This window comes from Engystomops pustulosus, chromosome 5 (assembly GCF_040894005.1).
Source record: "Engystomops pustulosus chromosome 5, aEngPut4.maternal, whole genome shotgun sequence".
Lineage (NCBI taxonomy): Eukaryota > Metazoa > Chordata > Amphibia > Anura > Leptodactylidae > Engystomops > Engystomops pustulosus.
The window spans coordinates 109,614,169-109,635,343 of NC_092415.1; the positions used below are offsets into that span (position 1 = coordinate 109,614,169).

General features: G+C 39.9%; 1 protein-coding gene across 2 annotated transcripts in view; it reads left to right on the forward strand.

Annotated features, from left to right (window-relative positions):
* Positions 1 to 21,175, forward strand: part of AHRR (aryl hydrocarbon receptor repressor) — a 317,910-nt gene that overhangs the window by 285,998 nt on the left and 10,737 nt on the right. For both annotated transcript variants that reach the window (XM_072152898.1, XM_072152899.1), the window contains 3 exons: positions 6,142 to 6,341; positions 9,366 to 9,469; positions 20,458 to 20,599. In XM_072152898.1, coding sequence (XP_072008999.1) covers positions 6,142 to 6,341; positions 9,366 to 9,469; positions 20,458 to 20,599 — 446 coding nt within the window. The remainder of the gene's footprint in view (positions 1 to 6,141; positions 6,342 to 9,365; positions 9,470 to 20,457; positions 20,600 to 21,175) is intronic.

The window sequence follows — 21,175 nt, forward strand, 5'->3', positions numbered from 1 at the left end:
ATGGCAGTGAGAGGAAGGAAGCAGTGGAAAAACAAGAATCAGGATGAGAAGCTTAGCCAGTATCTAACCTTTGGATACAACAACCAAGACATTTATGCTTGTCTTCATCAGCATCATATTAATCCTTTATGGGACCTACATAGTGGAGTGCCCTCCACAGCAGAGAGGAATCAATATATAACGCTTCTCCCTCTCTGTTTTGAGGATGCAGCTAAATTGTCTGGCAGTGTTGTAATCAAAAATTGATATATACATGATAAACTTAATGGTCACCAAAGAAAAAAAATATAGCCCAGAAAATGGCATGCAAACATTTGCATTAATGCACACTATTCACTGACGGGAGCACTTTTATGGTTCACATATTAGTGTGCACTATTCTCTGACAAGAACACTTTTCTGATCCACGTATTTGTGTGTGCTTTTCTCACTGACCATTTTTCTCTGATCCACGTATTAGTGTGCTATCCTCACACTTTTCTGATCCACAGTGTGCACTGTTCTTACTGACCACACATTTTCTGATCCACGTATTAGTGTGCTATTCTCACTGGACACACTTTTCTGTTCCACATATTAGTGCGCTATTCTCACAGACCACATTTTCTGATCCAAGTATTAGTGCACTAATCTCACTGTTCACACTTTTTTAAACCACGTATTTGCGTGCACTGTTCTCACTGACCACACTTTTTTGATCCATGTATTAGTGCGCTATTCTCACTGACCACGCTTTTCCATTCCACTTATTTGTGTGCACTATTTTCACTTACCACACAAAGTTATCTGCAGGCGGCATGTTAATCAATAGTATAATAAATGCAAACCCTTTCTCTTACTGCTTTTAAAGACTCCCTGGGCATTAAGACGCAGTTATTATCATATCATTAAAAGAAGCAATGGGAAAACTATTCCGCTCACTGTGGTTTTAATCCAGCTATTGCAGAATTTGACAGATTAACTTTTGAATCTAGCAAATGCGTAATTGGTAGTGTACTGTAAGGTAACACTAATGCAAATTCTACTAAGATTATTACTGTAATGTAATATTGATGCCTAAAACATGAAGTGTAAGGAAATACTTGTGCAAATACTACTAAGACTAGTACTGTAAGGTAACACTAACACAGAAACTTTAGTGTGAGGTAACAATTATGCAAATAGTTCTACGAGTAAGGGGCTGCACATTGGTTGATTGGCTGCTCAGCAGTCAAAATATTCACAGGATCATGGGTGCTGAACCCGCCATGTTCGATCAGATCTGCTCATCAGAATGCAATTATTCGCCCTGACTTTAGCTTAAACTTCAAATAGTTGCAACTGTAGGCGCAAATCTACGGTAGTTTCAGGAAAAACTGACAGTAGCACATTATGTGCCAAAATAAAGCCAGATTTATAGAGCTTTTTAAGCCTCTATAACAGTGATGGCAAACCTTTTAGAGGCCGAGTGCCCAAACTACAACAAAGACCCGCTTATTTATCGCAAAGTGCCAACACAGAAATTTAATTTGTGATTTATACTCCCTTCTCTGTCACAGTTTTCATTGATACCAGCACCTGAGGACACCAATAAAGCAGAGAATAGTCCCAGGTAGAGCTGTCACATTAAAATAGCTCTGTGCACAGCAAGTCCTGGGCTGTCTGGCACTGTAGGAAGATACCTGGAGTCATCTCTGGTGATGGCCTGAGTGCCCACAGAAAGGGCTCTGAGTGCCACCTCTGGCACCAGTGCCATAGGTTAGCCATCACTGCTCTATAATAAAACTGATGTATAAAATAGATACCCAAAGATGGAAAAATATTCCAGCAGGAGGCATTTTGCAATAAACATTTTTCTAATGGAGTCAAACAAGTAGGATTTGTCGCCAGAGAATAATCCCTTTAAATGCTTTGTGCACCTTTGAGTCCAAGGTTTGACACTAAAATAAAATTGTGTGTCCACACAATTGCATTGTCCACTTTCAGCAAATATTTGATATGGTTTGTGTAAGGAAAAGTTATCCAATTTTCCAATATACTTTCTGTATCAATTCTTTAAAGTTTTCTAGATCTCTGCTTGTTGTCCTGCTTTTTTTTTACTTCCATTGGATATATCTGTAAGGATATCTGTCCATGTGATGTGATGTACATGCATGTGCACAAACCGTTATTATCACAAAGAGTAAAAGGAGCTGTGTAACGGCTTGTGTACCTGCACCTCCATCACTTCACATGGACAGATTTCTATCCACTGGAAGTAAAAATAGAAGATTTTATAGCAGGACAGCAAGCAGAGATGTAGAAAACTGTGAGGAATTCAAACATAAAGTATATTGGACAATTGGATTTGGACAATTTTCCTTACACAAACCATATCAAATATTTGCTGAAAGTGGACAACCCATTTAACTTACCTGGATCCTGACAAAATCCTATACCTTTCTGCTTTCTCTTAGCATTTGCATTACAATATAATTGTGTGTTTTAACTTACCTGGCTTCCTGACAAAATCCTATGTTTAGTCCCAGGGGTTGGCTTTGGTTTGTATGCATTTAAAAAAAACAACATGTGTCTTGTGTGTGCTGCTCACTCCTTGGCTTCCAGCCATCACCTTTGTGCTCCTTCACAGGAATAGAGCTCACAGCTGGTGAGCTGACATCAGTGGGGGAGGAATGAGCTGCACAGGAGCACACTGGTGCCCTTGAGACTCAATTAGGGATTTTGTCAGAAAGCCAGGTAAGTTAAAACACACAATTATACTGTAATGCAAATGCTTAGAGAAAGTAAAAAGACATATTTGCAATGCAGATGTAATGGGCTTCTGCAACGTGTCTTTAGTAAAAATGAGGTCCCTGGTGACAGGTTCCCTGTCGCATCTTACCCTTGTGTGAATAATCTTCACACTTCTCAGGAGTGCTGCTTCCTTGTGTGTTCTTTGGTATGACCTATACATTCCCTTGAGTGGGGTCTGATGAACCAAATACCTTACTTTGCACAGCTCCAAGGCCATCTCCAAGATATCTAAAGTGAAAAGGAAACGTAAAGAAAGGTCAACCGTTCACCTACCGTTCCCCATAGACTTTTATGAATCTTCTGTTACTTTTCCTGATGCATTCATTATTAAAAGCAGAAAAAAAAATGCAAGCTCATGTTCCAATTTTTGCACTATTAATAATGGACTGTTTAACAGAGCCTCCCAAATGCAGGTGTGAACATAGCCTTACAATACCAAACTTGTCTCACTTCTTTACTTTGCATGCATGTTCATAGGAAACATAAAAGCACACTTTCCCTTTGGGCCCCATTTTTTTCTGTTTTGGAATGGATCCTACTTCATAATAAAAATAATTTCCTGTAATAAAGCAAAGCTAATTTTGTGCCACTTACTAGTATTTGTCATATAAAGCCAACCAGATAAGATTACAGATTAACAATGGAGAGGTTAGCACCATTCACCATATCTTTTTAACCTCTCACCCCTGCCATTGGCTGATAAACAGCAGCCTACACAAGAAGCCTTGTCTTCTAAATAATGTCTACTGTGATTGAAATCCTACAAGTCTTGTGTAAGTACAGGTTCACATGTATCTGGATAAAGTTTCATTCTTACTCCACCTGTATCCAAACTACTGTCCACCAAATAATCATAACATAATCGTACACAAAATAAAATAGTTGCTTTGAGTATGTTCACATCTCTACTGGGGGCTTCCATTATTCTGCTCCATTATTGAAGCAGAGCTGCTTAGGAAATTGAAACTTACAAAAAATGCCATAAACAAACATCCTGTGCCAATCCCTATGTTTCAAATAGTCAATTTAGCCTCTATTGGCGTATCAGTCATTTTACCCGTTCTGCTTATACATTTTTTTCTTCAGAAATTGGAAAAAGGCTTGCAAAAATCCAAGCTACGGGGTGGTTTATCAGTTGAAAAAAATGGGGTTGCAGATGTTTGTTTGCCTCTACCATTGTAGTGAAAAAAATGCAAATCGGTGGTTAAAGCCTTTTTCAATGCCATTGTGATATAACAGGCACTTTTTAAAATGGTCTTGTCTAATTTTACGGTTTCCATATTGAATTTTCTAAGCTTCATGTTATATCATTCTTCTGTCCTTGTTTTTTTGCCATAAATCATGTAAATCTTACCTGTATACATGTGATAAAGCATGGATAATGGTATCATAACATAATCTTTATGGCAAAATGTAATAGTTTCTATGTAAACTTAATGAGGAAGCAAATTATTTTTAACATCAATAAATAGGTGAGAATTATGCAATACCCCCATCTACTGGCTAAGTAAGGGAAAGGTCAAAAAGAAAAGGTTTATTTATTATGAAAAATAAACCTACCCTACATGAGTGCTATATGTGTAGGGTAAAGACATGGGTATATCAATGGCATGATATGCACAATTGAAAACAATAAAGAACACTCAGGGAAGCAGTATTTTCAAAAGTATGAAGATGTTTCAGCTCCTCGATGGAGCTATTTTCAAGCTATTCTCAAGCTCCAAGGGCATAACTTGAGGGGGTTCAGAGGGTGCGATCGCAACCGGGCCCAGGAGCCTTAGGGGCCCATAAGGTGTCACTTTCCAATATGAGAAGACTAGTACAGGCAGTCCCCGGGTTACATACAAGATAGGGTCTGTAGGTTTGTTCTTAAGTTGAATTTGTATGTAAGTCGGAACTGTTTATTTTATCATTGTAACCCCAGCCAGAACTTTTTTGCTCTCTGTGACAATTGGATTTTAACCCCTTAACGCTCTGCGCCGTAGCTCTACGGCGCAGAGGTATAAGGGATGTATGAAGAGGGCTCACGGGCTGAGTCCTCTTCATACAGAGGTGGGGGTTTTTGCATATTGCATAAAACCCCCACCGCTAATAACCGCGGTCGGTGCTTGCACCGATCGCGGCTATTAACCCCTCTGTTGCCGCCGGCGCCACGGGCGCCGCCATCTTTGTTACGTTCGTCACGCCCCTGAACGTCATCGGGGGGGCGGCGATCGGTTGCCATGGTAGCCTCGGGTCTTCGTTTGACCCGAGGATACATGGCTTCTGCATATCCATTACAATGAGCCTGTGGCTCATTGTAATGTATAGTGTGCAAAAATGCCATATATTGCAATACTGTAGTATTGCAGTATATGGTAGGAGCGATCTGACCATCTAGGGTTAATGTACCCTAGATGGTCTAAAAAATAGTGAAAAAAAAAAAAGAAGTTTAAAAAATAAAAAAAATTAATAAAATATTAAAAGTTCAAATCACCCCCCTTTCCCTAGAACGGATATAAAACATAATAAACAGTAAAAATCACAAACATATTAGGTATCGCCGCGTCCCAAAATGCCCGATCTATCAAAATATAAAAACGGTTACGGGCGGCGGTGACCTCCGAGACGGGAAATGGCGCCCAAATGTCCGAAATGCGACTTTTACACCTTTTTACATAACATAAAAAATGAAATAAAAAATGATCAAAATGTCGCACAGACCTCAAAATGGTAGCTGGTATGGTATGGATTTTTGAAGTTGGAGAGCGAGAAATGAGCCGAAAAACCCTGAGTCCTTAAGGGGTTAAAAATGTTGGGTTGTCATAAGAATCAGGATTAACAATAAAGCTTCATTACAGACTCTTCTGATAACTATTAGAGCTGATTATTGTAGCTTAGGACTAAATACAATAGATTACCAATATCCAGTGGTCCGTTTGTAACTAGGGGTCGTATGTAAATCGAGTGTTCTTAAGTAGGGGACTGCCTGCACTGTAAAACATACATTATAGTCAGGGGACCTGGCACAGACTTTGCATTGGGGCCCTGCAGATCCAATTTACACCACTGTCAAGCTCCATTGTGGAAATAAAACAACGCATCTTACCCTTGTGTGAATAATTTTCACACTTCTCAGGAGTGCTGCTTCCTTGTGTGTTCTTTGGTATGACCTATACATTCCCTTGAGTGGGGTCTGATGAAAGCTATACCCTGGTTGGGACCTTGAACCCTCTGCTTGCTGTGCTTTTCCACTATTTGTTTTCTTCTCTATAGTTGAAAACAACACAAGGTAACAATGCTTAGGAAACATTAGAATGCATGGAGCAGAAGGTTCCACATCCCTTTGTTAATAATCCTTTCTATGGTAATATCTTTTATGTGGTGCAGACAATGCAGTTTGAAGGTAAGCTGAAGTTCCTGTTCGGCCAGAAGAAGAAAACATCTCCGGGAACAAGTGTTCTACCACAGATGGCATTGTTCTGCTTAGCTGTGCCTCTTCTGCTTCCTCCTTTCTCTGAGATGAAAATGAAGAGCGTGGTAGTGAGGACACAGAAAAAACCTGGTGCGCCTTCCAACAACGAAAACGCGTAATTAAAATTTTTATCAAACATATTTCTTGTTTAAAAGTATTTTGTCCTGTAGCCTAATCTTCACCATGATTTCTCATTTCAATGATTATTCCAGGTTCAGGAAATAAAGCTTACACACATAATATAAAGTAATGCAGTTTTAAAGTATCCTTTGGGTATGAATTCCTGACAGTTTTTTAAGATCTGATTTTGCTGTCAGAGAATAGAACCATAATCTAGAGGAGTGACCTAGTAATATGATGGCCATAGGTGCAAAGCACTTTTTTGTACAACAAGCTGACCAATACAATTATCAAAACAAATTTTTATCTCAGAAAGTATAGAATAAAAAAACATAGAAATTGCCCCAATCTTTTGCACAATCGCACTTCAGTTCTTCCTTGGTGTGCAAAATAAAACTTTAAAGGAAATCTGCACTCCTTTTGGCAAAACGCACATCGGGACATTTTAAGAATCCAATCTTAGGTAAACCAATGTGGATGCCAAATTACAAACACAGGGCTTTAGACATCACATGAAAACACAACATCCTGCTCACAATTCTTCCAGAAAAGCCTGTATGAGTGTATGGTGCAAAGAGCAGACAGCACATTGTATGCAAAGCGAAAAACCCAGTGGGTACGGAAATTATTCTGACCCTTTTACATTTTTTCACTCTTTGTTTCATTGCAGCCAATTAGTAAGATCAAAAAAGTTCTTTTTGCCCATTTATGTACCCTCTGCAGCCCATCTTGACAGAAAAAAACATAATCTATATATTTTTGCTAATTTAATAAACAAGAAAAACTGAAATATCACATGGTCATAAGTCATAAGACCCTTTGCTGTTACATTCATATTTAACTCACATGCTGTCCATTTACTTCTGATCCTCCTTGAGATGGTTCTACTCCTTCATTGGAGTGCAGCTGTTATTAATTAAATTGATTAGACTTGAGTAGTCAAGGCACACACCTGTCTCTATAAGACCTCACAGCTCACAGTGCATGCAAGAGCACATGAGAATCATGAGGTCTAAGGAACTGCCCAAGGAGCGCCGATCTGGCCAAGGATATAAAAGAATTTCTGCAGTACTCAAAGTTTCTAAGAACACAGTTCACAAGAACACAATGGAAGAAGTCTGGGATGACCACAACTCTTCCCCAACCTGGGTGTCCAGCCAAACTAAGCAATTGGGGAGGGGAATTCTTGGTTAGAGAGCTAAAGAAGAACTCCAAGATCAATGTGGATGTGCTCCAGAGATGCAGTAGGGAGATGGGAGAAGGTTCCACCAAGTCAACTATCACTGTAGTCATCGCAGGAAAGATCAATATGGCCCAGCATACCTCTGCCAGGGTGCTCTGGAACTCAGACTGGGCAGAAGGTCCAACTTCCAATAAGACAATGACCCTAAGTACAAAGCTAAAATAACAAAGCAGTGGCTTCAGAACAACTCTGTGACCATTCTTGACGGGCCTAGCCAGAGCCCTGACCTAATACTTTCTGTACTCACTGTACCAGACTGTGTGCCAATAGAGAATTATCTCTGGGGGTAGCTGGTAATCCTGGAAGATGTTGCATGTACAGTAAAAAAAATACAGTAGAAAACAGATCTGCTCTTCACATTCTCTACAATATCTCCTCTTATGAAATGATACAAAGGGGATTTTGTTAGTGATAGGGGCGTGCAGCAGTTTTTTTTCATTAGGGGGCAACAATTCTTACATATTCATATTCTTGCTATTACTTGTCAAAAATTCAGAATTCTACAGTGAGGAATACATTTTACAAATTAAAATTAAACAGCATCCATTTGATTTAGAGAACAATATTTCCCTTTTATTGTACTCTGAATAAACGCCAAGTACTACACACATGTCTTTCTCAACTTCTTCCCCACAATACCACAATACATAACACATAAACCATAGAAAACAGGCACTAAAAAGCAAAAAAAAACAGGAAGAGGGCATGACTCTCTTTAGACAGTCGGAGGCAGCAGTAGAATGAATCATCATCAAACAGAACAGAGACTGTTCCAGTATCTAAACAATCAAACAAGTTCAAGATGAAAAGGTGACAGATGGATTACGGAGACAGATATAATCCATCCAAGTTGAAATGTCTTACAGTAAGAAATTAATCCATCAAATCATCACCAGCTGCAGAACTCTTTGCTTAAGCCGAGGTTCCTGTTCCTAAGGGCTATGACTTTTATACACCCCCTAGCCCTGCAGAGACACCCTCTTGCATGTCCTTACTGATTGTGCAGCTGACAGCACCGGTCTGTGCATGCGCAGTGCCTCCAGTTGCCTTGTGTAGCCCTTGCAGAAAGTAGAAAGCAGATGGTTGATTTCTTTTTATGCATAAATGTGTCAAAAATGTCTGAAAATGACATTTGTCATTATGTGTATAAAATAATTCATTCATCTCAATAGCAAATTGCTCCCTAAAGCCATTATTTACCTTATAGGAAGGTAAGGTGCAACATTTTATTTTAAATGTATACAGCTGTGTTTATGTGTATGTCCAATAGAGAACTCTGTACCGTCATAATTATAATCACAGAATTTTGCAAAGCCTCTTCCTGTGACGTTAGTGGAAATGTCATAGACTATGAGTTCAAATTTTCTCTCCAAACTTTCCAAATATTTACCAAACAAATATGCTTAGTAACCTAAGTGCCAAACTGCTGGAGCCATTATCTGTTGGTTATTATTGCAGTTTGTCGGATATTTATCAGGTTGAATATAGCAACCAATTACAGCTCAGCTTCATTAATATGATCTCTGATTGGTTTCTATAGACAACAAAGGACATTCTTAGTGTTAGACATCTTATGTGTTATTTACTATCCTGGGCAATGCCTCCAAGTACTACAACCTGTTAAAAATAAATAAATGAATCAGCTCTTTCATGCTGCATAAAGGAAGTCATTACAGTTGTAATGTCAAGATACAAAATACCCTGGTTTTAGGTGATGGTTTCAACTCTGTTAATGGTGTTCTCCCCCCCCCCCCCCCCCCCCTTCGTCCTTCACAGAGGAAGAGCGTTCTCAAGTAATGATGCTGAAAACTGTGGAAGAAATGGGCAGCAAGGAGTATGTTTCACAAATATGTTACCAAATACAGAGAACCAGACTAAATGTAAGTATGAATAATGTTACACACATTTTGGTCATGTAGCATTTATCTGTTACATCACCAAACTTTATCTGCTGAATAGATGGTCGCACATTGGTTGACTCAATGACAAGATGCCCAGGTCTCTATCTTTAAAGCAAGCCCAAATCAGGTAGTTTTCTTCAATTAGGACACTCAATATGACTGTGATCTTTTAAAAGTCTGCAAATGACATTGCCAAAACCTTTTTCCATTTTTTTATATTTAGATTTTTTTTCTGTGCTTTATTGTACTGAAGTAATCAGATCGCATTTCACTAGAAGAAGATCTTAAAAGTAGACATGAGTATAGTGTAGAATAATGTGTTGACCATCTTTGAGCTCTTGTGATAGTACTATGTTTTTGTGAGAGATTTTTCTACATTTGCTTCACCTTAGTCACCCAAAAGCCTTCAGGCACATATGTTTGCTCCAGCCTTTTCTGCTAAGGAGGAAATAAAGGTCACTCAAAGTGTGGAATGAATTTTCTCTGTTTTGCTGTTTAGCTGCAGCTGATTAATATGTTTAACCCTTTCATGACGAAAGGTCATTGGCACCTGAATGCCCAGATCAAATTTTGCAGTTCTTTTTTGCTCTTCTTTAACCCCTTAACGACCTGGGACGTAATAGTAAGTCACAAGGCTATTAAGGCAGTCAATGGCGGATCTTCATAAAGGCGGTACCAGGTACCTATATGGAGATCTGCCATCAGTCTTTAAAAGAAAAAACTCTAAACCAACCTTTGGCTTCTTCTTCGTGGGCCCGCGGCTCCGTCTTCTTCTCTTTTGGCCCGTGCGGAACAAACACTATGACGTCATGCCGCTGCGTCATAGGTTGTGTGCCCCGGCCGAAGAAGAAAACGGGGCCGGGAAGAAGTAGCCAAAGGTTGATTTAGAGGTTTTTCTTTTAAAGACTGATGGCAGATCTTCATATTGGTACCTGGTACCGCCTTTATGAAGATCCGCCATCGACTGCCTTAATAGCCTTGTTACTTAGTCAAGGTGAGTATAGTGGGGTTTTTTTCCAAGTGGGTTCTGCTGTGTACATTTCATTAATAGGGGGGCAATCTCTGCTGTGGACATTTCATTAATAGGGGGGCGATCTCTGATGTGGTCATTTCATTAATAGGGGGGCAATCTCTGCTGCGGCTGTTTCATTAATGGGGGGGCATTCTCTGCTGTGGACATTCTGTAAAGGGGGCCGCTGTAGTGGACATTTAATTAAAGGGGAGCATCTGCTGTGGACATTTTTTAAAGAGGGGATCTACTGTGGATATTTCATTAAACGGGGCATCTACTGTGGACATTTCTTTAAAAGGGGCATCTTCTGTGTACATTTCTTTAAAGGGGGTATCTGATGTGGAATTTTTTAAAGGAAGCTCTGCTGTGGCCATTTCTTTAAAGGAGGCTCTGCTGTGGACATTTCTTTAAAGCGAGAATCTGCTGTGGATATTTCTTTAAACGGGGCATCTACTGTGGACATTTCTTTAAAAGGGGCATCTTCTGTGTACATTTCTTTAAAGGGGGTATCTGATGTGGAATTTTTTAAAGGAGGCTCTGTTGTGGACATTTCTTTAAAGGAGGCTCTGCTGTGGACATTTCTTTAAAGCGGGAATCTGCTGTGGATATTTCTTTAAAGGGGGCATCGGCTGTGGACATTACTTTAAAGGGCGCATCTTCTGTGGACATTTCTTTAAAGGGGGCTCTGCTGTGTACATTTCTTTAAAGGGGGCATCTCATGTGGACATTACCTTAAAGGGAACTCTGCTGTGGACATTACATTAAACGAGGGCTCTGCTGTGGGCATTTCTTTAAAGGGGGCTCTGCTGTGTACATTTCTTTAAAGGGGGCATCTCATGTGGACATTACCTTAAAGGGAACTCTGCTGTGGACATTACATTAAACGAGGGCTCTGCTGTGGGCATTTCTTTAAAGGGGGCATCTTCTGTGGACATTTTTTAAAGGTGGATGTTCCCACAACCCATATCGCGGGTTGTGGGCTAACCCAGACCCCTCGCTCCCCGCAGGCGCAGCTTCTCTCACCTGTCCCAGCTTCTGAGTCCCAACCTCGCTCCGTGCACGTACCTGTGTCTTGGGGCGCGCGCGCTGGCTTCAGGAATTTTAAAGGGCCAGTGTACCATTAATTGGCGCTGGCCATTTTCCCAGAAGCTATTTAAATCTGCCTCTCCCATCACACCCTGCCGGATCTTTGTGCCTCACAGCCTTAAAAAAAGCTCTTATCCTAGCGATTATCCTGTGTTCCTATCTTTCCTGCGCTCCTGTGTCTCCTGCGTTCCTGTGTGTTCCTGTGTATCCTGCGTTCCTGCTCCCGTGTGTTCCTGAGTCCTGTGTTAGCGTGTTCCTGTGTTGTCGTGTTACCAGAGTCTCCTCCATGTTGCTGTGTTCCTGTGTCCCCTGTGCCTGTGTTCCTGTTCCCATCTGCCTGGACCTCCCGTTGCTGACCCTGGATTGGACTTGACATTGAATCTCTGCCACCTGCCGTGACCCTGTGCCTGAACTTGACCACTAGACTGTCTTCTGCTAAGGTACCTCAACCTCAGCTGCCACCGTGGGCAAGTCGCACCTGTGGAACAACCTGGTGGTAGCAAGTCCATCCCGCTTTGCGACAGGCTCTGGTGAAGACCAGGTGCCACTTAGACTCCGGTCCCAGGTGTCGTCTAGTACCACATCCCGCGGGGGTCCAGTGGATTCATGCATCCTGAATCCTGACAGGGGCTCTACTGTGGACATTTCTTTAAAGGGTCTCTGCTGTGGAGATTTCTTTAAAGGGAACATCTGCTGTGGACATATCTTTATAGGGGGAACTGCTGTGGACATTTCTTTAAAGGGGGCATCTTCTGAGGACATAACATTAAAGGGAGTGCTGCTGTGGACATTACCTTAAAGGAGGGCCCTGTTGTGGACATTTCTTTAAAGGCGGGTTTGCTGTGGACATTACCTTAACGACCTGGCCCTATTTAGTTTTTTCATTTCCATTTTTCACTCCACATCTTCAAAAATCTAAAACTTCTTTAATTTTACACATAAAGAGCTCTGGGATGGCAATCGACAGCAACACTGTTTCTGGTAAGTCTTTGCTGCAATATGCAGCATAGACTTAGCAACTATGGAGGGGGCTCAACCCGTGAGCCCTCTCCATGTACCCGCACCCAACGAGCGCCGTTCTATTACGGTGCGTGTCGGGAAGGGGTTAAAGGAGACTCTGATGTGGACATTATATCAACCCCTTACTGCATTTAGACAGGCTTAGCCCTCTTCATACTCACCAGGTGTTTGCTGTACAATGCAGCAAACACCAGTCGCTAACACACCATCTTCGCTTGGATCGTCGATTCCCATCGATCAACAATCCGTTGCCATGACAGCCTCAGGTCACACAAAGACCCGAGGATGTCATGTTTTAGGCTATCTATTGCAATGTGCAATTTGCACATTGTAATAGATGATGTGCAAAATCCCCATATACTGTGCAACTGCCACTTTTTTCCATTTTGAAAAATTTAAGAGCTTCAATAAAGTGTTCAAAAGGCTATACAGTCCTCAAAATGGTAACATTGAAAAACATCAAAAGTTGCAAAAAATGACTCCATTCACAGCTCCATACACTTAAGTATGAAAAAGTTATTAGCGCCAGAAGATGGAAAAATGAAAAAAAAAATTTGTACAGGAGGTTTTAATTTTTGTAAATGCATGAAAACATTATAAAACCATTACAAATATGGTATCTCCATGATTGTACTGACCCAAAGGATAAAGAAGACATGTAATTTATGGTGAACAGTGAAAGCTGTAAAATCCAAACCCATTAATTGGTGCAAATGCATTTTTTCATCATTTTAACTGCATTCAGAATTTTTTGCCAGCTTCCCAGTACATGATATGGAATATTAAAGCATCAATATGAATTGTAATTTGTTATGCAGAAAACAAGCTCTTTACAAGGAAACAGTGAAAAATAAAAGCGCAAAAATAAAAAATGGCCAGTTTGTTAAGAGATTAAATGGAGCTCTGCTGTTTACATTTCTGTAAAGGGGAGCTCTTTTGTGAACATTACATTAAAGGGGACTCTAGTGTGGACATTTCATTAAAGGAGGGCTTTGCTGTGGTCATTTTTGTAAAGGGGGCTCTGCTATGGAAATTTCTGTAAAGGGGACTCTGCTGTGGACATTTTTGTAAACAGGATCTCTGCTGTAGACATTAAATTAACAGGGTCTCTGCTGTGGATATTACATAAAAAGTGGGCTCTGATTTGGACATTTCATTAAAGGGGGCCTCTGCTGTGCACATTTCTATAAAGGGGAGCTCTGCTGTGGACATTTTTAAATGAGGTGTGGCTTCTGCTGGACATGTTATTACAGTAGCAGTTGCATTTCTTAGCCCTAGGGCTTATACTTGAGTCAATAACTTTTTTTGTGGTAAAATTAGGAGTCTTGGCTTATACGCAAGTATTTACAGTTTGAGGGGGAGTTCAGCTGAAGAGCGCACAGAGGCTGGACCAGCCAGAGGTAGCAGTCCACATCTCCTACACTGTCTGGGAGATTTGGTCTGAACGGTAGTGGGTGGGTGGTTGGTAGGGAATGTGGGTGGTAGTTAGGGAATGTGATTGGAATGTGATTCCTAGATAGATGAGTTATAAGAGCACGTTTGAAGTTCATAATTACAAGATTAGTACAAGATTAAGGATATAGAGGAGTAGTACTTAAACCCTAACATCTGGGCACATGTTGGTTTGGATGCTGGGGGGCCCTAGTCATGTGAACAGCCCTGGGCTATTGGGACACTTAATCCGCCACTCACAGGCTGAGCCCTCTTCACAAAGCCCAGTTGTTTGCTTCCTTTTTGCATCAAAAACCCTCCGGTAACACGCATGATCAGTGCTATCACCAATGGCAGGTGTGACGTGGGCATCACACTTTTTCAAATCAACCCTTTCCCTAGAACGATATAAACATAAACAAATAAAATCATAAATATTTTAGATATGAACAGGTCCCAAAAGTCCCGATCTTTCACATTATAAAAATGGCTGTTCCTGGTGTTTAACCCAGCAACAGAAAATAGCACAAACATGTCTAAAACACAACTTTTTCGTAATTTCTCAACACATAAAAAATGTAACAAAAATTAGCAATGAAAACGTCAGGGCAAAAAAATTAAACCTTAACCCCTTAACGCTGAAGCCACTTTTCACCTTCCTGACACGGCCCATTTTTTAAAATCTGACATGTGTCTATTTAAGTGGTTATAACTTTGGAACGCTTTAACATATGCAGTTGATTTTGAGATTGTTTTTTCATGACACATTGTACTTCATGTTGGTTGAGAAATTTAATCAATATATTTAGTATTTATTTATGAAATAAATGGAAATTTGGCAAAATTTTTGAAAAAAACAATGTTTTCCAAATTCAAAATTTTCTACTTTTTGAAAAGTTGGTCATATCACTAAAATAACTTGATAACTAACATTTTCCATATGTCTGCTTTAACTTGGCATCATTTTTCAAACATCTTTTCCTTTTTTAGGATGTTAGGAGGCTTATAACTTTAGGTGCAATTTTTCAGATTTTCATGAAAATCATCAAAACCTACTTTTGGAGGGTCAATTTAGTTAGAAGTGACTTTATAAGGCCTACATGACAGAAAACCCCCACAAATGACACCATTTCAGAAACTACACCCCTCAAAATATTCAAAACAACCTTTGGGAATTTTGTTAACCCTATGAGCGTTTCATGAGGGTGAAAGATAAATGAAAGTGAAATTACAGAAATGTAATTTTATCTTACTATAGATTCATTGAACACTAAAATTTGCACCTTCACAATGGGTTAAAAAGGAAAATGCATTTTACAATGTTGGGGGCAATTCCTCCTGAGTATGCAAATACCCATTTTGTCACTGTACCCTGCTGTACGGGCACAGGGGGGCACTTGGAAGGGAAAGAGCATTGTTTCGTTTTTGCAGGGCAAATATGGCTGAAAAAGTTTTCATGTGTCAGGATGCATTTGGAAAGCCATAATGGTACCAAAACAGAGGAAAGCCCCAACATGAGACACCATTTTGGAAAGTACACCCCTTGGAGAGTTTAGCAAGGTGTAATTTGTGTAGTTGCCCCAACAGTTGTTTGATTCAATTAGGCCCCAAAAGGGAAAAAAGGTGAAAATTTTCTCAAAAAAGTCACTTTTACCCCAAATTTTTGTAAGCCACAAGGGATAAAAGATGAAACAACCCCCATAAATGTGTAAAACTATTTCTCCTAAGCACAGAACTGCACCACTTTTGCATATAAAGTGTTGTATGGGTACACAGTGGGCCTCAGAAGGGAAAGAGGGCCGTTGGCCTTTAAGAAGCCAGATATGACAATCATCCTTTACAAGTGTCAGGATGCATTTGGAGAGCCCTAGTGGTACCAAAACAGAGGGGAACCCCAACAAGTGTCACCATTTTGGAAAGTGCACCCTTTGGAGAATTTAGCAAGGTGTAATATGTGTATTTTCCCCTACAGGTGTTTGTTTCAATTAGGTCCCAAAAAGGACAAATATGAACATTTTCCCAAAAAAGTAACTTTTACGGCAATTTTTTGTATCCCATAAGGCATTAAAGATGAAACAACCCCAAAAAATGTGTACTAGCATTTCTCCCGAGTATAAAATTGCCCCACACATGCAAATAAAATGTTGTATGGGTACGCAGTGAAGCTCAGAAGGGAAAGAGGGGCGTTGGCCTTTTAGAAGCCAAATTTGACAGACATCCTTTACATATGTCAGGATGCATTTAGGGAGCTGTAGTGGTACCAAAACAGAGCGGAACCCCAACAAGTATCACCATTTTGGAAAGCACACTCCTTAGAGAATTTAGCAAGGTGTAATATGTGTATTTGTCCGTAAAGTTGTTTGATTTAATTAGGACTTAAATAGGAAAAAGGTGAAAATTTTCTTATAAAGGTCATTGTACCCCTAATTTTTTATAGCCACAAGGGATAAAAATATGTAATAACCCCCCAAAATGTGTAGACCTATTTCTCTCGAGTGTAGAAGTACCCCACATGTGTATATAAAATGTTGTATGGGCGCACAGTAAAAGGGAAGGGGGATGTTTGCCTTTTATAAGCCAAATTTGACAGAAATGTTTGACATGCATTTGGAGAACCCTAGCGGTATAAAACAGATAAGAATCCGAAAAGTGACCCTAATCTTTGAACGCACACCCCTTAGAGAATTTTGCAATGTGCAATATATGTATTTGCTCCTACAGGTGAATGATCCAATTAGGCCCTAAACATAAAAAAGGTGAACATTTTCCTATAAATGTCACTTTACCCCTAGTTTTTGTAAGCCACAAGGGATAATATATTAAATAACCCCGAAAAAGGTGTAAAACTATTTCTCCCGAGTGTAGAAGTACCCCACATGTGCATATAAAATGCTTTATGGGCGCACAGTAGAGGAAAAGAGGGATGTTTGTCTTTTAGAGGCCAAATTTGCAAGAAATCCTTCACATGTGTCAGGATACATTTGGAGAGCCGTAGTGGTACCAAAACAGAGGAAAACCCGAAAAGTGACCCTAATTGTTGAATGTACACCCCTTGGGGAATATAGCAATGTGTAATATGTGGTGTAGTGTAATACACGTGGTGAAATGAGCATTTTGAACATATAGGTGGTTTCCAAATATGATGTGCAATGGAGTCCAAGATGGAAATTGCAATTATTTCTGGATAGTTCAGTGCCCGTTATGTGGCGCCCCTTATGAAATAATGGAGGGTTATAGGGAGCAACGGGACCTAACAGTTGTTACAATTATTCATTTTACCTAAATGAATTCACAACAGGTTGGGCGTGAATTGTGAATGTGTTGCGTATAAGGAGGTAGATGATACCAAGGGACCAACTAAACTTTTGTCACTCTGGAGGTGTCGCAGGTCTCTTAGTAGTATATAGTGTCCATCCCAACTCCTCTTTTGGAACAGACTCTTTATTGAGTCCTACAATTAGAAGCAGCAGAATTCACTGGGAAAATGCTGTCCTGGCAAAACACAGGAACATCTAAACCAGAGGTACTGGGGCCCCGTCCTTCTTGTCCCAATATTAGTTTCCTAATACCTTCCTCTTGAAAACGGAGAAATGATACGGCAGGACCTGCACATTGGAACAGCACGTAAGAGTTGTACAGCGTAATCTGTACAATGTGCACGGCCAGCGCTTTTGTACCATTTCTTCGTTTTCCGTAGGGAAATTATTGCCAAGTGTTGCTCTTATTCACCCTAGCGATGCCCATTGTGACGAATATTGCTGCTTTTGGCTGGACCATTCTGGTCCATGGGGCAGGATGGATGGCCGTCAGGATCAGCCGCCATCTTGCCCCGATCACTGTGTCTGTACAGTGTGGGCAAGTCACTACCCACCGCACCGTTCTATGACAACGCACGTTGGGAATAGGCTATACAATCTTTATTTATTTTTTAAGCAATTTAAACAAATAAGGGTTTATTTTTTGCGAGACGAGATGCACTGTAAAAAAAACCTTCATTTTAGTGGGTTTTTAGTTTATTGAAGCAATTTTATTAACTTTTTACGTGTGGAGGAAAATAAAATCATCAATTCTTGTTTTGGATTTTTAGCATTTTTTTGGGGGGTGTTCACTGTAGCATAACAATAATATATTATCTTTATTCTACGGATCACTACGATTACGGTGATACCTCATTTATATAGTTTATTTTATATTTGTCCAATTTTATTGAAGGAAAACTAGAATAGAAAAAATTGCATTTGTTTTAGTATTGTCATTTTTATAGCAGCATAACTATAGTATTTTTTGATTGACGGAGCTGGTTGTGAGCTTATTTTTTGCGTGACAAGTTGTTCTTTTCAGTGGTATCATTTTGGTGCTTGTAACTTTTTTGGATCACTTTTTAGAACATTTTTTGTAAAGCAATTTGATAAAAAGTTTTAATTTTTGGCAAGTTTTTGGGGTTTTTTTTCTACCATGTTCACCGAGCGGGTCCAATTATGATTAGGATTTATTGTACAGATTGTTACGGACGCAGCGATACCAAATAAGTGAGGTTTTTTGTGATTTAGTGTTTTTTATACTTTATTACTTTTGTACAGGGAAATGTGGTGTTTGGGGGGACTTTCACTTTCTTTTATTATTTATTTTTATTTAAAAAAACTTTATTTATTATTGTTTTTTTTTACAGTAACTTACATTTTAGCTTGAACAAGTGATCTTCTGATCACTTGTTCAAGCTCTTTTACAGGTTACACAGTGCAATACAGAAGTATTGCACTGTGTAATGTAAGACACTGAGCATGCTACGCATGCCCAGTGTCTTACAGCCGGGTCCTGCCAGGAGGCACGGACCCGGCACCGGGAGGAAGATCGCGCAGCCCCGGGCACCGGCAGTCCCGGGGCTGCGATCGGAGCTGCGGACCCCCCCGGTAAGTGCCGCGGGGGGGTCCGATTGACATCAAATACTTTTTAAATGCCTCTAACACGCCGCGGTCAGCGCGACCGCGGCGTGTTAGGGGTTAACACCCGCGATCGGAGAAATCTCCGATCGCGGGTGTTAGAGGCGGGTGTCGGCTATAATATATAGCCGACACCCGCAGCTTCTGGCGCCGGCTCCGTTTAGGAGCCGGTGCCAGAAGCTTGACGTAATAGTACTGCATTTTGCGGGAACGCACCTCCCGCGATGCAGTACTATTACGTCAAATGTCGGGAAAGGGTTAAACAGTTTCATACAATGTAGTATAAAAAGATTATGGCAAAAGAAATAATTTTTTTTGTACAAAAGATTAAAATTTTTCAATAATAAGTCTATAAAACACAATAAAACCTGTAATAATTGGTATCATTGTGATCATACTTATCCATATAATTAAGGTTGAGGTGTCATTAGGAGCACACAGTGAAAACCGTCAAAACAGAGCCCACAAGAAAATGGCACAAATTTGTTTTATCACTAGAAAGGACAATTTGTTACGCAGAAAACAACCCTTCATACAGCTACGTACATTTAAAACCAAAAAAGTTATGGACTTTTGAAGGTGGGGGAACAAAAAATGAAAACACAAAACCAAAAACTAAATTATGATAACTTTGAAACAGCTTTACATATCATAACAATTCAAACATAGTGAGACTATAATTTTATAGGATAACTTCCAGGGCATGATATGGTGCCATAAAGTAAGTATACATGCGACATTTTCATTTTCAAGTCACAAATCTGCTATAAGCATTTAGAGGTTTCCACGCTGTCCTTGCAACGGCCCTAAGTAGAAAGAAATATATAGAAAAGAAGATTATAGAACTTAAACCTTCTATTTTTTACATTTGTTACAAAAAACAGAAATATAGCTTTTTCACTTTGGAACTCAACATTTATTAAATGTAACACAGCTGAGTAAAATTGTACCCCACTTGTATATGTAACCCATTTCCAGGCAATTATCATACTTGATGGACATTTTGGAGTCAGAGCTATTTTTATATTCTTGATATGTACAACGTCTGCCGTAGAATTGATGACAAGTGCAGGTGCCACCTAAGCTTCCCAGAGGGTACATCATTAGACTGGAGCCTCCTGATATATCCAGTCCGGCCCAAAGGGCTAGGTTTAATTCATACGTATGATTAACAACCCCCAATGTGTATGTGTGTTTTTCTATTTTCTTCTTATGATGGCAGTCAGTGGATAACATGGTCTTTATCTAATCCACATACACGGCTAAAGAAAAAGTTACATTATTTTATGCTATAGATCAGTTAAGAAAAAGAAAAGGACAATTTAAAATTCTAATTTTATCGAAGTGCGTAGTTCATGTGTTAGTATAGTTGTATGCAGTCATGAAGGGGTTAAAGAAGAACATTGCCATCTTACCTTTTACTCTGGTGCTGAAAAAGACACTGTAACATCTAAACTATTAATTGTCTTTATTTATAGTGATGAATGCTGGTGACAGTGGAATTTCATTACTGAAAGTAAGAACAAATGAAGACCAGTGGGTTTGGGTTGAAGCCAGCCCTCCCATACTATACAGAAATGGATGCTCAGATTATGTTGTTATTCCACAACAAGCTCAGAGGTAAGAAATCTCAGACCTAATTTATTTTAAATATTGTTAATATATAATTAATTACATATTATTTTTATCATTCAGCCATTTCAGAATGTGATGGTACCTAGTTGTTAAAAAATCTTGGCCCACATTTATCAAAGCCCCTGCACCTGTCTGTCTGACTTTGCACATTCTTTTTAGTGCAAACTGCTTGCACATGTATTTATAAAGTGTCAGAGACACGTGTCACGGCTGCAACATGCCCAATGCAACACAAAATTCTGCACATAAAAGGGGTCTTCTGGTGCACAGTTGGACCATGCGACACATTTATCATGCAGTGTCCGAGAGAATTGCGTTGCACACTCTGGGGCACATTTACTTATCAGTCCTGCGCGATCCCCTGAAGTCTGACTGGAATGCACATCTGCCAAGATTCATGAAGATCGTGTGCCCAATATCCTGCATCTGTCGCTTCCCCGCTCGAAGTCCGCTTCGGTCCGCCGAAGTTCACCTTCTTCTTCCTGCTTCATGTAAGTGCATTGTCTTGCGACACAAATTGAATCTTAAATCCTGCGCTCAGTCCGAATTGGTCGGATCGCC